At 35.3% G+C, this 16,132-nt stretch overlaps 1 protein-coding gene across 10 annotated transcripts in view; it reads left to right on the plus strand.

Annotated features, from left to right (window-relative positions):
* DZIP3 (DAZ interacting zinc finger protein 3) overlaps positions 1–16,132 on the plus strand; it is a 114,978-nt gene that overhangs the window by 80,169 nt on the left and 18,677 nt on the right. For 9 of the 10 annotated variants that reach the window (XR_014245357.1, XM_082394643.1, XM_082394638.1 and 6 more), the window contains 7 exons: positions 1,750–1,915; positions 3,410–3,505; positions 3,655–3,782; positions 9,876–9,944; positions 12,386–12,482; positions 14,363–14,466; positions 15,926–16,013. Coding sequence is in view for 9 of the 10 variants with exons in the window: in XM_082394643.1 (XP_082250769.1) it covers positions 1,750–1,915; positions 3,410–3,505; positions 3,655–3,782; positions 9,876–9,944; positions 12,386–12,482; positions 14,363–14,466; positions 15,926–16,013 (748 nt within the window). In the remaining variant the exon portion in view is untranslated. The remainder of the gene's footprint in view (positions 1–1,749; positions 1,916–3,409; positions 3,506–3,654; positions 3,783–9,875; positions 9,945–12,385; positions 12,483–14,362; positions 14,467–15,925; positions 16,014–16,132) is intronic. The other variant, XM_082394645.1, reaches the window with a different exon arrangement.

Below are 16,132 nucleotides of genomic sequence, written 5' to 3' on the forward strand. Positions count from 1 at the left end.
CCATTCTTTTTCCGAGGTCCTGGATCATCTTCACTATCATTATTCTGAATTCTTTTTCTGGAAGGTTACCTATCTCCACTTCATTTAGTTGTTTTTCTGGTATTTTATCTTGTTCCTTCATCTGGTACATAGCCCTCTGCCTTTTCACCTTGTCTATCTTTCTGTGAATGTGGTTTTTGTTCCACAGGCCGCAGGATTGTAGTTCTTCTTGCTTCTGCTGTCTGCCCTCTCCGATAGTTTTTTTTTGTGTGTGTTTTTTCATGCTGTATCTAGATAGATACCATAAAAATAACTTACTAAAGAATGAAATAATATTATCGGTCATTTGGCTCATTTTGACTTACAGCATAGACCCAAACCTGGATGATCATCAAATCATGCAGTGAGCTTTGTTTTTAAATGAGAATTTTCAAATACACACAAAAGTAAAGAGAATAATATATCTACATTAGTATGTATACCTATCATCCTGATTTGACAGTTATCACTGTTTTTCCACATTTGCTTCATTCTTCCCTTAACATTTTGTCCTTTTTTGAATGTTTTCAGTCCCAAACATCATATAATTTTACCTCTACATGATTCAGTTTGCATCTCTTTAATAAGAGGTGAATATTTTCCTATATTATATCACAATGCTATTATCATAATTTAAAAATTTAGGAATAATCTTTTGGAGCTTTTCAAAACTACAGATTCATATTTTTACAGTGTTTGGGTGTCAGAAAAATGTAATTTTTTAACAGGTTTTTAAGCAATATGGAAAACTGATTGGGTTTTGGAACTGTGGTCTACACAAGCAGTTTATTTCATTGAACTTTCCAAAATATTTGAGTCAGTCTAGAATACTTCAGTGATACTTAATGACTATTTTATAGTGTTTTACAAGTTATTCTATAAGCGTTAGATGTCATTTTTTTTCTAGGTCTCAGTGGCCTAAAATAAGTACTAATGCATCCTGGAGTTATCTATTTTCTTTCTAATAATAAAATAAAAATAATCTTCTTTCACTTATAAAATTAAGTAATATATATCATGCTATAAGTAAAAGTACTATTTCTTGTTATTGTTCAATGAGATTAGGAAGGAAATTCATAGCTACTAAATAGTGGGCCAACTGAAAGGATAGTAGCATGCTTTTAAATTTTAGACATAGGTATAAAATGAGTTAATTGCCATTGTACATGTAATATTTTCATTGTTTTCTCAGTGGTTCCTAGTTACTGAAATTCATTATCACTACAGTTTTTTTTAAAAGTCCTGTTACAAAAGAAACCTCCATTTTAAATCTACTTTATATTGCTGTTTGCAGCCCTTTATTTAAATGTACATGGGACCTAAGCACTGAAGTTGATTAAACCAACCTACTTGTCAAGAATGATGTGATGATTAAATAATATAGCAGATGTAGACATGCTTGTCAATATTTCCCAAAGTATTGTTTCTCAAAGTAACTGATGTTAATAGTTATAATTTGAAAAATGAACTCCATGGTCTGATAGTTCTTAAAAACACTACTATGAACAGAATGGGCACCTCAGTTGAGTGCTATCTGAAATATGCTAAAATTCATTGTGAATCTTCAAAAGAAATACATAGTATGAGCACTGTCCAAACTTTCTTTGACTATGAGCCCTTCTGATCTGAGCATCTCATGAGACCAGTACAATATTAATTTGGGAAATAATGTCTTAGATGAAAAGCACTATACAATTATAAAAGATCACATTGATTATGTCACCACTATAGCCCAAATATGATAGGTAAGGAAGAGCAGTTGAAGAAAGAACAAGCAAATCTGTACTCAATCAGTGGATTTATGAAAGATGATGCAAGTGATATTCAAGAAGATTCTGCAACTGAAGACAAGTTCTATAGCCTGGATGAACTGCATATTCTGGACATGATAGAGCAGGTAAGCTTGATTTGAGAGGATACAACCCTGCCTTCCTTCTTCCAGAACAATTGTTATCCATTTTTTCCTCATGACTCTTTGAACAGCATGTTAACCTAGTGATTTATGTTGTGTTTCTGAGGAAAAAGAAAAAACAGGAAAGGAGGGACAGAGGGATGGCTGACATAAAAAAGAACCCTAGGAACTGGAAACTTTTCACTTTAGTCCTCAGACCATTTCCTGGTTTTAAGTATTGGGCAGAGTTGATTACAAATGCATTCCTTATAAAGAGTTTTCAAATACCACAAGGAAGAAAAAAATACCCTGGCATAATCCCATTGGATTAAATTTCATGAGAAAAATAGTTTTATGAAACAAAGCTACTTTCATTTTTCAAAAAGTTAAACCTTTTTGTTACCATGAAATATCTACAAAAAATATTAACAACAATTTTTTGGTTCCTTTCCTGGTGGTAGTCAGTGCTGGGAATGACATACTTATATATGAAGGTGCATATGAACATGATTTAAATGCTCAACAGAGCACTTAATGAGACAAAATGTATAGAAAGCTTTTTTTTTAAAAAAACCACTTGCTTAACCTACCCATGAGAATTCTATACTGAGGTAATATATGATAACCTGTTCCATGGTTTAAATATAATAATATATAATATATAGTAATGTTGATATCTAAGGATACAGTTAGTACAAACAATCCCCTGGCTGATAGTACATTAGTATAATTGTCATGCCTTTTTGTCTCCTTTCTAATTAAAATATATACGTATATTTTAACTGAAATGACATATTCTAAGCTTTGGATGTCACACTAAAGTTTAAATGTGGGGCCTTTGGTTTTCATCCAACAGCTATAAGAACTCAAAAAATAGAATGAAAATGTCACACAGCTTTAGAAAAATGTTTATTCATTCATTTATTCAAAAAACACTTAGCACTTACTTTGTGTCAAGAGCTGTGCTAAGACATGGTCCCTGTGATCACAGTGTTTATAATCCAGTGGAGAAGTTGAACATTAACCTAAGGTGATAATTACTAAGGTAATAATTAAGTAGTTTAGCAGTTAAGATTGCCTGAGTTTAGAATTCTGGCTCCTTCACTTACTGTGTGACCTTGGGCAAGTTACTCAGTTTTATCGTCTCTAAAGTAGGAGTAGTGAGTGCCTACCTCATATGGTTTTTATGACAATATAAACATTACAAAAAATGCTTTAAAAATGGTAAGCATACAGATAACATTATTCAGTAGTAGCAGCAGTAGACAAGTAACTATAGTATTTTTTAGTGAATGCTGTAATTGGAGAGAGGTAGGCTTATTTAAACTAATCAGAGAAGTGATATTTGCATTGAAACCTATAATGCATGAGTATGAGTTAGACAGCAACTTAAATCCCCTTTAAATAACAATAATAGTAGTGTTTTTCCTTTAAATTTCTATAATATTAGTGCTTTTTTAAAGAGGAAAATAAAGCATGAATATTCCATTTGCTCAATAGGGCTCAACCAACAAGGTAACTACAGAATATGGAGAAACTGAGAAGCAAAAGCTTGCTCGACAACGGCAGCTTTGTAAATTGCACTATCAGTGTGAAGTAAGTATTTTTGCCATTATATCTGAGGCAAGTTAGAGGTACTTCAGATGTTCAATTTAATGGTATATATTTTTAAAGAGTCCAGTTTTTTCTTTAAATTTCTGGTGGCTTGAACAGAATTAACTGAAATAATATTTTTCATTGATCAGGATTTCAAAAGACAATTGAAAACAGTGACTTTTCGGTGGCAAGAAAACCAAATGCAGATTAAAAAGAAAGATAAAATCATCTCATCTCTTAATCAACAAGTGGCTTTTGGAATCAATAAGGTGTCCAAGTAAGTGCAAATCTGTTGACAGAAGAAAATTCTGGGTTTGCTCCATAATGAACAGTATCCTTTAAAAGATAATCCCGATGTAGCCACTAGGTGGCATTGTGACTGCACATTAGGAACTGCCAACCACAGGACTGCAATTGCTTAAAAACCCACTATATTTTGCCTTGCCAGCTGGATTGAGAAATAAGCAACTGTTCACTCTATATATCAAGCTTTTCATGTATTGGCTGAATAAGTGTGAAGATAATAGAATTACATGAGAATGATAATTAGCTTTCAGGTCATGACTCTAATTTGTAAAAATGTGACTAATGATTGGCTGTTTCTTTATAGCATATGGTAAGTACATTCCTCAAATACATCACTGACTCACTTTCATACCTTTTAATGTTGGTTTCTGAGAGTATTTGTGTTCTAAGCGCAAGAGATTGGAAACAAATCAAATTCCTAGAGAATCTTTTCACCCCATCAATCTCATTTCTCTTACAACCTCAAGTATTAAAAATGCCTGAGACTAAAAATTCTGATTTAATAGGGAAAAATGAGTATCCTGCTCCATTCTGTTTATACTAACCACTGCCTCAAACCATTTTGAAGTGAAATAGTAATATAATTTGTGACACATTATTTTAATAAACAGTAATACCACAAAATACCAGTCATCCATGATTCTAATTTGAAATCCACTGCAGTTCCTAGACTGCTAATAGGGAAAATAGACAGATTCTAGGGAATATCTTAGTGTAAGGAGTCCAAGATGTCAATAGTAAAATTGGAGAAATATTAGGCAGAGATTTTGGTCTTCAATTTTCTCCCACATAACATTTCATCCAACCTGAACGGGTTTTTAGGAAGAACAGGATGCCATAGCTCTGGCAACATGGTATCAGTTGCAAACACTTTCAGGTTTGTGGACCTAAAATAGCTTGGACAAATTAAACTGACTGAAATCACTTAAGAACCCACACTTCAGTATTCAAAATTTTGTCTTTTAGCCTGAAAGACAATGACCAATCCATAAATATGTTATATAGTATCAGAGATCAGAAAAGTAATGCCATCCATGCAGATGAGCTGCCTCTCTCCTTTGCTATCTGAGATATCCCTCTTCAACTCTGATACCTTACCCAGACTCCCTTGTATGCTTGAGATTACAAACAGACCACTTTAGGGAATGCATATGTCTTCACACAAGGAACATTCAGTGCTGAACATTCACCAAACTTTTATCAAGTTCCCACAGTGTGTGAAGAATTATGTAAGGCACATGTAAAGGATACCAAGACATATCAGACATTAACTGTGAGCTAGTGGAAAGTATAGATTAATATGAGAGGATTAAAATTACATATAACAGAGGGACCTCCAGTTCCACCAAAATGTAGTAGCTTTGTTACTTGCAAGTCTTCCTTCTTACAACTTAAACACCCTGGATAGAACACAACAAACCTAGGAAGACTCTGAAGGGTAGAATGAAGCAGACTGTCTAGAAACCTTGGAACTTGAGAGAATGATGTGACAGTGATTTTTTAAAAATTGCCTCCCATGTATCCTAGACAGGGCACTGCAGAAACCTCCAACATGCAACTGTCAGTAAGCACAGGGTAGGGGGGCACTAAAGTGGCAAGAAAAGTCTGTTCCCTTTAGCCAGAGGATCAGGGAAAGGAAGATATAATAACATGAAACCTTTTTGGCACTACCCACCTACTCCAGCCAAACACCACTAGATCCACACCACCCCTTGGACACAGGTACTGCACTCTGACAAAAGATGGCAGAAATCAGATTCCCTTGCTGGGGTAGCAATACTGAGCAGGCAGCTAATCTTCCATTCCTCACCAAGTGGAAGCAAGGGGTGCTCCAGTTTCTCTGCCAGGATAGCATCAATATGGTCCAGCTGCGAGCTAAGCCTCTACCTCTACCTAGCATCAACAAGACTTAACAAAGTGATCCAAGGTGGGACTAGTCAATACTAGGTTTTATTCCTACTCTCATGGGGAGCTGAATCTCCACCCTGGGACCAGATGGTACTCCATTTCCCCTGTTTTCCCCAGCTGGTGCCAGAGGCACCCAACAGGGAGCTCCTGCCTCTCTCTACCTTACAGCAGCAAAGCAGTGTGAGTCAGCCCTTCTACACTTCACTTGAAGTAAGAAAAGATCAATACCAGTAGACTATGTATGCATATTGTAATACCTAGTGCAACCACTAAGAAAGCTGCATAAAGAGATATACTCAAAAACACTATAAATAAACTAAGATGGAATCTTAAAAAATGTTCACGTAACCCACAAGAAAGTAAGAAAAGAGAAACAGAGGAAACAAACAGAAAACAAATAATAAAATGGCAGACTTAAGCCCTAACGTATCAATAATTACCTTAAGTATAAATGGTCTAAATATATCAATTAAAAGACAGAGACTGGAAGAATAGATTTTAAAAACAAAACAAAAAAAAATGTGATCCAACAATATGCTGTTTACAGGAAATACATTTCAGTTTCAACAACATAAGTAGGTTGAAAATAAAAGGATGGTAAAATATATACCATGTAAACATTAATCAATAAAGAAGGAGTGGCTATATTAATATCAGATAAAATGGACTTCAGAGCAAAGAAAACTGGAGACAAAGAGGGACATTACATAATGATAAAAGGATCAGTCCACCGGGAAGACATAAGAACCTAAAGGTGTACATACCAAACAACAGAGCCTCAAAATATATGAAGCAAAATCAGACAGAACTGAAAGAAGAAATAGAAGACCTCTACAACACCATCAATCAACAGGATCTGATTGATATTTATAGAACACTTCACCAGACAATAACAGAATACATATGCTTTCAAGTACCCACAGGAAACATACCAAGATAAACTATTTTCTGGGCCATAAAACAAACCTCAACAAATTTAAAAGAATTGAAATCATGAAAAGCATGTCTCAGATCACAGTGGAAACAAACTAGAAATCACTAACAGAAATATAACAGGAAAATCTGCAAACACGTGGAAACTACACAATATACTTCTAATTAATTCATGAGTCAAAGAAGAGGTCTCAAGGGAAATAAAAATACGTTGAATTGAATTAACATGAAAATACAATATGTCAAAGTTTGTGGGACACAGCTAAAGCAGTTCTGAGATTTATAGCACTAAATGTGCACATTAGAAAAGGGGAGAAGTCTCAAATGTATAATACAATACAAGCTCCCACCTCAAGAACCCAGAAGAAGAAAAGCAGAATGACCCCAAACAAGCAAAAGGATGGAAATAATAAAGATTGGAAATATTGAAATTGGAGACAGAAAAAGCAGTAGAGAAAATCCATGAAACAAAGAGCTGTTTCTTTGAAAATATCCATGCAACTGACAAACCTCTAGCAAACCTGACAAAAAAAGAGAAGACACAGGTTACCACCCTCAGGAATGAAATGATGATATCACTACAGACCCTGCCGACATCAGAGAATTGTGCTGAGTGAAAAAAACCAATCCCCAAAGCTTATATACTATATTATTCCATTTCTGTAATATTCTTGAAATGACAAAATTTCAAATAGTTCAAAAATGACAAAGTGATAAAAATGGAAAATAGATTAGTGGTCCCCAAGGTTTTAAGGAGGAGATGGAAGAGAGAGGGAAGTGGCTGTGGCTATAAAAGGGCAAAATAAGGGGTCCTTGTGGTGTTAAAATTGTTCACTATCTTTAACTGTATCACTGACAACATCCTGGGTTATTATACTGTCATTTTGCAAGATGTTGCATTGGGGAAATGTGGATAAAGGGTACATGGGATCTGTCTGTATCATTTCTTACACCTGCATGTGAATCTATGTTTATCTGAAAAAGCTTAACTTTTTGAAAAAGTGCATATAAATAACTGTCAAATGGAGCTGTATTTAATAGGGATATTGTGGGGTAAAAATAGTACTTTTGATGTTGAGGTAAGAAAGAACTTCATTGAAGACATAGTGTTGTACCTAAGCTAGGTAGTACATAGGGTGAGATGGGAGAAAAAACAGAGGGCATTCAGACCAGAGAGGAAAGCATGAATGTTGCGTGTATTCTCATACAAGCTTTTGAGCCTTTCTTTGTTTAATTCTCCTGGTCATGTCCCAAGAGCATGTGATAAAAATACAAATATTCTTTCACTGTAAAATGTTGATTTCTGTCATCTTAGAATATCTTGTTTATTTGGAAGCAAAAACATCTTTTTTCTTTGGCCTAATTCAATGCCAATACTACAGTAGATGTTTGGTAAATATGTTGATGATAATTGCAGTGTTAATAAAGAAGACATACAAAAATGACATATTTTCCACAAATTACAATACTTAATAAATGTTAAGAAACTGCTGTCCGTAAAATTTATATAATAAACTTCATAGCCAGCCAGAGTAAGCTTGAGAACTTTAGATATTTTAGAGAACAAAATCTAATCCCACCCTGTCATGGTTTCCATGAGAAAAATAGGACTAACTAGTTATGACTACCTGAACATATATAGCTGGTTCATATATGAGCAGGATGATAGGAACTATGCCTACCTTATCCTCTGTTACTTAAGAATCCAGGTCTTCTGAATTCCCGATCAGCTTTGTCAGTTCTTATCGCCCACTCTAAACTAGAGCTGGGTAAAATAATGAAGTAATGGAAGTATACATGGGAAAGAAAGATGTCAGTCTTAGAAATCTTACAACTTACTTTTCAATTCTCTCTACATACTCCTGTAGAGTATACAGTAACAAAGCTTGTATTTCTTATTCTTTACTCAAGAACATGATCTCTTTTTTATCTAAAGAGACCTGGTTTCTTTTCATTGCATTTATCAGTCCAATACAACATTCATCGTAAGTCTCTACAGCTTCCAAGAAGCTTAAACGTAAGTAGGTGGTCTCTGAAATCTAGTGGTGAGCAATCCAGCCAACATGTAATGTCACTGTTTTAAGGCTTTATCATTCCATAGTTTATGTAAACCAAAACTCGTATGTATCCCAAGTGTCTGAACATATCAGAGACTTAAAGAGAAATGTGCTTTTGCTATAAATCTCTTCATATTGAAGCAGATTAACAGGTGGTAAAGAAAAATGCAGCACAAGGGAGGAACATCAAAAATGGTATGTGAATATATATCAACCCCAAAAGTATTACTTTGCATTTATTTTAATATTTTTTTGCATGTCGGTTATTAAGCTAATCATGGGTTATGTTTTCTGATGTATACAAAATTTTTACCCAATCTTCTGTTGATCAGGTCATGTGAGTGACTCCCTGTTATAATTTATAGTTGTTTTATTTTTTAAATAAATTTATTTATTTATTTATTTTTGCGTGTGTTGGGTCTTCGTTTCTGTGCGAGGGCTTTCTCTAGTTGCGGCGAGCAGGGGCCACTCTTCATCGCAGTGCGCGGGCCTCTCTTGTTGCGTAGCACAGGCTCCACACACACAGGCTCAGTAGTTGTGGCTCATGGGCCTAGTTGCTCCGCGGCTTGTGGGATCTTCCCAGACCAGGGCTCGAACCTGTGTCCCCTTCATTGGCAGGCAGATTCTCAACCACTGCGCCACCAGGGAAGCCCCATAATTTATAGTTTTAATTAAAATTCTTATTTGTACACAGCCTCATTGCTTCTGTATTTAAGATCTGATTTCTTTCAGAACTTAAGTCTTTAATAGTTTGCATGACTTGATATACTATCTCTTTAAGGAATTTGAAGTTCTCAATCCCACCATAGGCCTAGAACATCACAAGATGCCATCTCTGTTTTCTAGTGGGTAAACTAAAGAACAAAGAGCTAAAGTCATTTTTCTGAGTCATTGAGCTGGGGATACGATATAACTCTTAAGTTTGGCTTTCTAATTTTCAGGGTTAGAACTTAGTTCTTTCTTTGTAAAGTCAGTAAATCGGACATCAGACGTAAGAAAGATAAATCTTAGAAGAATAAGGTAGAGGAGTCCAGTTATTTTCAGGCTCAAGATTTATGGCCCCAAATGGACATATTTAGTCCCTCCTCAGCTACAAGTAGAGTTGTTCTGACTGTTAATGATAAATAATTTCTAACATTTTATGGCGTTCTTTCTTCTTTTCTTAGATTACAGCGTCAGAGCCATGCTAAAGATAATGAAATCAAGAGCCTTAAAGAGCAACTTTCTATGAAAAGGTAACAACCAGCTGTTGCTTTGGTTGAGTGCACCCTCTCTGAAACTCTGTGGATTCCACTCAGCATATTCTGGCTAAGGTGGCCATATAACTTGTCATCCAAACTGGGGCACTTTTGAGCATGATATTGAGCAGTATTAATAATTACACTGGGACAACAGATAAAAGCTGGAAGTGTCCTAGGCAAATAGGGAGGAATGTTCACCTTGCCTCTGGCCCTGGAAAACTGCTGAGAGTGATTAAATCAGCAAAGTTATGGTGCCACAACAAACTACTGTCAGGAACTAGGGCTTATGAATTCTTTTTTCTTTACTGTAATCAATACTACTAGGTGTGACTGCTTTATGAAACTGGGTAAGTTTTGTTCTGATTCACTCACATATTTTTTATCATAGCTGTTTTGAGATCTAATTCATATAGAATAAAATTCACCCTGTTAAAGCATACTATTCCTTGGTTTGTAGTATATGTAGAGGTGTACAATCATCATCACTATCTAATTCCAGAACATTTTTCTCACCCTAAAAAGAAACCCTGGGTCCATTAGAAGTCACTCCCTGTTCTCTTGTCCCCCAGCTTCTGGGAACCACTAGTCAATTTTTTTGTCTCTGTGGATTTACTTATTCTGGACATTTCATATAAAAGGAATCATATAATAATATGTGGCCTCTTTTGATTAACTTCTTTCACTTAACATAATGTTTTCAAGGTTCATCCGTGTTTTAACATGTATCAGTACTCATTCCTTTTTATGGACAAATAATATTCCATTGTACGGAGATACCACACTTTGCTTACCTTTTCATCAGTTGATGGACATTTGGTTTGTGTCCATTTTTTGGCTGTTATGAATAAGGCTGGTATGAACATTTGTCTACAAATTTTTGTGTGGACATATGATTTCAATTCTCTTGGGTATATACCTAAGAGTAGAATTGCTGAGACATGCAGTAAACTCTTTTTAACTTTTGGAGGAACTGCCAAACTGTTTTTCAAGTGACTGCACCATTTTATAATCCCAGCAGGAATGGATGAGTGTTCCAATTCTCCACATTCTCACCAAGACTTATTATGTTATCTGTCTTTATTTCACCCATTGTAGTGTTTGTAAAGTGGTATGTCTTTTTGGTTTTGATTTGCATTTTCCTAATAACTAATTATGTTGAGTATCTTTTCATGTGCTTATTGGCTATGTGTATCTACTTGGAGAAATGTCCATTTACTTCCTTTGACTATTTTTAATATTGGGTTGTTTCTCTTTTAACTATTGAGCTTTAAGAGTTTTTTGTATATTCTGGATACAAGTTCCTTGTCAGATACATGATTTTCGAATATTTTCTTCCATTCTGTGGGTTGTCTTTTCACTTTCTTGATCATGTCCTTAGAAGCACAGTTGATTTTGATGAAGTCCAATTTATCTATTTTTTCTCTCATAGGCAAGTTTTGCACGGTATTCAGTGGCATCATAATTCCTTTTTGTTGACTCCTTGAATATTTTATAATTTTTCCCCTCAAAATAATCTGGCCTTATTGATATTAACCACATATTGTCTTATCAGGCTTCTCATCAATGTTTGTCAGGTACTCAAGCATCCAGCTGTTTCTAATAATAAAACATTGAGGAAAGCCTTTGTGAAAGTCCTTATTACAGAAATGTTATACGTCCAATTAATTGCTTTCATTAGAAACATAATTTGGTTTGTATGCTCTAGCATTCTGGGGCTCAAGTGTAGGAAGCTGAAATGGAATAGGAAAAAGAGAAACCTCATAGGTAGCCATTTTCCATAATGTCCTTCATAAATAATATCAGTATCATCATCTCCTTCTCTCCTTCTCAAGCTATGGGAATTGTTTTCATTCTAAGGTACTGAATGTGAGCACTGAGATAAACAGTAAAATATTTTAATACGGTGACTTAGCTTTATGACAGAGATAATAAAAATTTTTGTGGTTGCTATTGTTAGGACACAAAAAGGCTTGTAGAAACTTTATGTAAAATTTATTAATAATAATAGCTAACATTTATTTAGTACTTAGTATGTGCCAAACACAAAGTGCTTTATGTATATTATCTGAATGAATTTTCACAACTCTTTGAGGTAAGTAATATAATTTTCTCCATTTTTATATGTGAGGAAACTGAGGTATAGAGAAGTAACTTTCCCATGGTTTCACATTTAATAAGTTGTGGAGGTCAGATTCATCTTCAGACAACTTGATTTCAGAACCAAAGTTTAAATGACAACTTTAAACCCTCCACATTCATGATAGTAAAGGGTAACAGTAAGAGTTAAGTAATGTCTTCTATTGCTTTTATATGCTGTATACTTTCTAGGAAATCATCTCCTATTCATTGAATAGCTTGTATCTGTCTGCCTCCTGAATAAGGTTGAAAAGTCTGTCCTTGCTGCAGTGGTACTGACTCTTTATCATATATTTCAGATCTCAGTGGGAAATGGAGAAGCATAATCTGGAAAGCACAATTAAAACATACTTAAACAAACTGAATGCAGAAACTAGCAGAGCTTTAACAGCTGAGGTAAGAAAAAAGAGATGGGGTTGAGGAGTGAAGTTTTACTTGTGTACTTGTATACTAAAGAATTTTTAAAAGATTTTTTTTGAATAAACAGAATTAAGACATCTGAGGACGAGCCAGAAAAACACAGCTCAAACTCTTGTGCTTTTTTGACTTGTTGGCATTTTGTATATTTTTACTTGAAGATTGATGATCTTATGTTGTTTTCCCCCAAATGACTCCAAGAAATTGTTTTGCTTTAGTATGTATAGCAAATATAGACATCTTAGAAAATTCTCATTAATCCAGGTGACTAAGCCAAACTTCTAAGAATAACATTTCACTGCTGCCATAATATCTCCTTTCTTTGCTATTTAACTACATAGATCTTCCAAAAACACATACACACCATACATTCCAGTGTCGGAAACTAACTTAACTCTTCCCCCAGAAAGGCATCCAGTTTCTTCTAAGTTATTTTAGAACACCACAGCTAGGATCTCTCAAAAGAAATGTGATTGTATGTATGTATGTAATTTTTATTTATAGATAACCAAACTTGATATACAATAAAATTCAAATTTTTGGAGCACTTGTTGACATTAAAAGCATTAGAAACCTTCTCACCTTTGTTATGGTAAGGTCTATTTTTTAGCAGAGTACTCTGGAATCCAGAGCTCAACAATCAACGGGTGATATCTGCACCAAAAATCCCTGGACAGTAAAGTATTGGAGTATTAAATTTAACCGGAAAAAAAAAAGCTCAGATTACCTTAAGAGTTCAAGTTTGTAGACTTTGTTTTTCACTGCTTTTAATCAGAAAGTTCCTTTCTACTTCCATTATTAATTTTAGAAACACTTAATGCTGTCTAAGAATATAATGAGCTATTTTCAGTGAATATTGAGTGATCAATAGGAAAAAACAGAGGCCAAATGACCATGCATCAATAATAGTTGGAAGGGATTCCCACTGTTGGAGAGACATTGGCCTAGATGACCTCCAAGGCCCATTTGGACAGCATAGTCCTGTATGGTCTGATTGTTTTCTTACTCCTTCATCAATTAAAAAAAAAATCAAATAGCAGGACTTCTTTTGAGTGTTCTTAAACACACTTGCTGCATAATAGAGTTATCTGAGAGCTTTTAAAAATGCCTTTTCAGGGCTTCCCTGGTGACGCAGTGGTTAAGAATCCACCTGCCAATGCAGGGGATACAGGTTCGAGCCCTGGTCCAGGAAGATCCCGCATGCCCCGGAGCAACTAAGCCCATGTGTCACAACTACTGAGCCTGCACTCTAGAGCCCGTGAGCCATAACTGCTGAGCTCATGTGCCACAACTACTGAAGCCCATACTCCTAGAACCCGTGCTCCACAACAAGAAAAGCCACCGCAATGAGAAGCCCGCGCACCGCAACGAAGAGTAGCCCCCACTCGCAGCAACTAGAGGAAGCCTGCGCACAGCAATGAAGACCCAACGCAGCCAAAAATAAATAAATAAAATAAATGTTTATTTTAAAAAAATCAATAACATAAAAAGAAAAAGATATTCAGAAATTAAAAAAAAAAAACCCGTTTCCCAGGCTACACCTGGTATCAATTAAATTAGAATCTCTGAAACCAAGCCATCATTTTTTTAAGTTTCTGAGATGATTCCAGTGCATATGCAAGTTTAAAAACTAATGTTCTAAAATGTTTCCCAACCCAGTAACTTTCGAATAAAAATATTAGAATTTCAGAATTGATCAAAGAGCTTTAAAATGTGTTATGGGCAGGAAAGAAGCTCAGGTGCTGTTGGAAGAGATTGAAAAAAAATAACTTTAAATTTACTTGAAATGTTTGAGGAAAGAATGTGTTCATTTTCAAGGACATCTTTAACTTCTTTCTCTTTCTCTCAAAAATCTGTAGGTATATTTCTTACAGTGTCGTAGAGATTTTGGTTTGCTTCATCTAGAGCAGACTGAAAAGGAATGCCTCAGTCAGCTTGCCAGGGCGACTCACATGGCAGCAAGGTAACCTCTCCCTCTTCCTTAATGTGTCTTGGTGTCTGAGGTACTCACAGGTGGCTCCAAGGTTGAACGTAATCTGTTATGTGTTTTACATATATGACATCAGACTCTTTGGAGTGAAGAAGCCATTGTTTTTTTTAAACCTCAAATGTCATTTAGTCACTTTGAGCTTTTACTTTGTTGCTCCTGCTGTAGCACTGAGTAGGCTACTAAGTGCAGTAGTAGCTGATGGCAGATTTTTCCCCTCCTCAGCAATGAAACAGATCAAAAGTCTCAGTCAGAGACATGCTTGAAGACCAGATATTTACAAAACAAGGTGGATTCTAATTGGAAAACTTTTTTCTAATTCTTTTCTCTCTTAACGATTGATTTTAAATAACTTTGGAAAAATACATTGAGGGAAAAATCAGTATTAACACCTCAAACCGTGTTAAAGGCAGTTTCCTGCTGTGCTATAAATGAGTGGTTTTCAAATTTTAGGCAGGTTGCATGGGATTCTTCAGTTTATAATTTTATGGGGTACACCTTTGAATTTAAGGAATTAATTAGATTAAAATCTCTGGGACCAAAGCATCACTACTTTTAATGATTATTATTTTAATATAATCATCATTATTCTTCAATTCTAAAGAATCAGAATCTCTGATGTTTAACAAGATTCCCAGGAGATACTGATGTGCATTCATGTCAGGGAAGCACTGTTGTAAGTGATCAGTCTATCTTTGCTTGCTAGAGGGAGAGAGGATGCTCTATAAATTAGAATATTATCAAGCTTCTTTGTATGAGATGATCTCAGTGATAGCTTGTTACGCTCTTTTGTGCCAGGTGGTAGTGGGGTGGGGATGTTTTAACAGATAGAGCCTTTTGAAAGGCCACATGAACTCTCTCTTCTTGAGATGCCAGACCCTAAACACCTCAAAGCTGTTTTACTTAAGTCGTTTGATGGGCATGGTGGGCAGAGCTGCTGTGTTTGTGCAATTTAGCATATCATAGAGACAACAATCTAATTCATCCTCGCAGAAGAGGTATTTCTTTCTGACTTTCCTTTCTATAGGGAATATCTTTTTCTAATTTGCAAAAGAGCCTGATAGGCCAACCATGGCCCTGTGATGTCAGGGTTAATGTGAAGATAGTCCAAAACCTGCTTTCAGGATGTCAACATCTTTGAGAATGCTCCTGCATTGGATGACTAGGGCAGTTCCCCTGTGTGGCCTTCTGCCTCCCTTCTTCAATGGAGGATTCCTATACAGAGGAATGTCTTTGTTTCCTAGTCCTTTTAAAAATTTTTGATAACAAGCCCTTCCATACAACTTTCTGCCCATTTGAGGTAATTGGTGATAGAGATAATTTTGTTGTTTTACTTTATCTATATACATGCTAGAGAACATAATAGAAATTTTTGGAAATCTAAGTGGCATATAAAAAGAAAGAACTTTCTCTTGTGTCTCCATTTCTATACCAGCAACCTAAAATCACTTCAGTTAAAGGCTGCAGTAGACAGTTGGAATGCCATTGTGACAGATGTTAGAAACAAGATTGCATTCCTCAGGGTAAGTCATGAAGTATTTAGAGTAAATTGACTGAATGGTGTAGGTGGTATATACTTAAAGAAAACATCTAACATTAAAAATAATTACTAGAGAAATTTAAGGAAGAACATGTTTTTTCA

Source organism: Balaenoptera borealis, assembly GCF_965194805.1.
Source record: "Balaenoptera borealis genome assembly, chromosome: 5".
Taxonomy (NCBI): domain Eukaryota; kingdom Metazoa; phylum Chordata; class Mammalia; order Artiodactyla; family Balaenopteridae; genus Balaenoptera; species Balaenoptera borealis.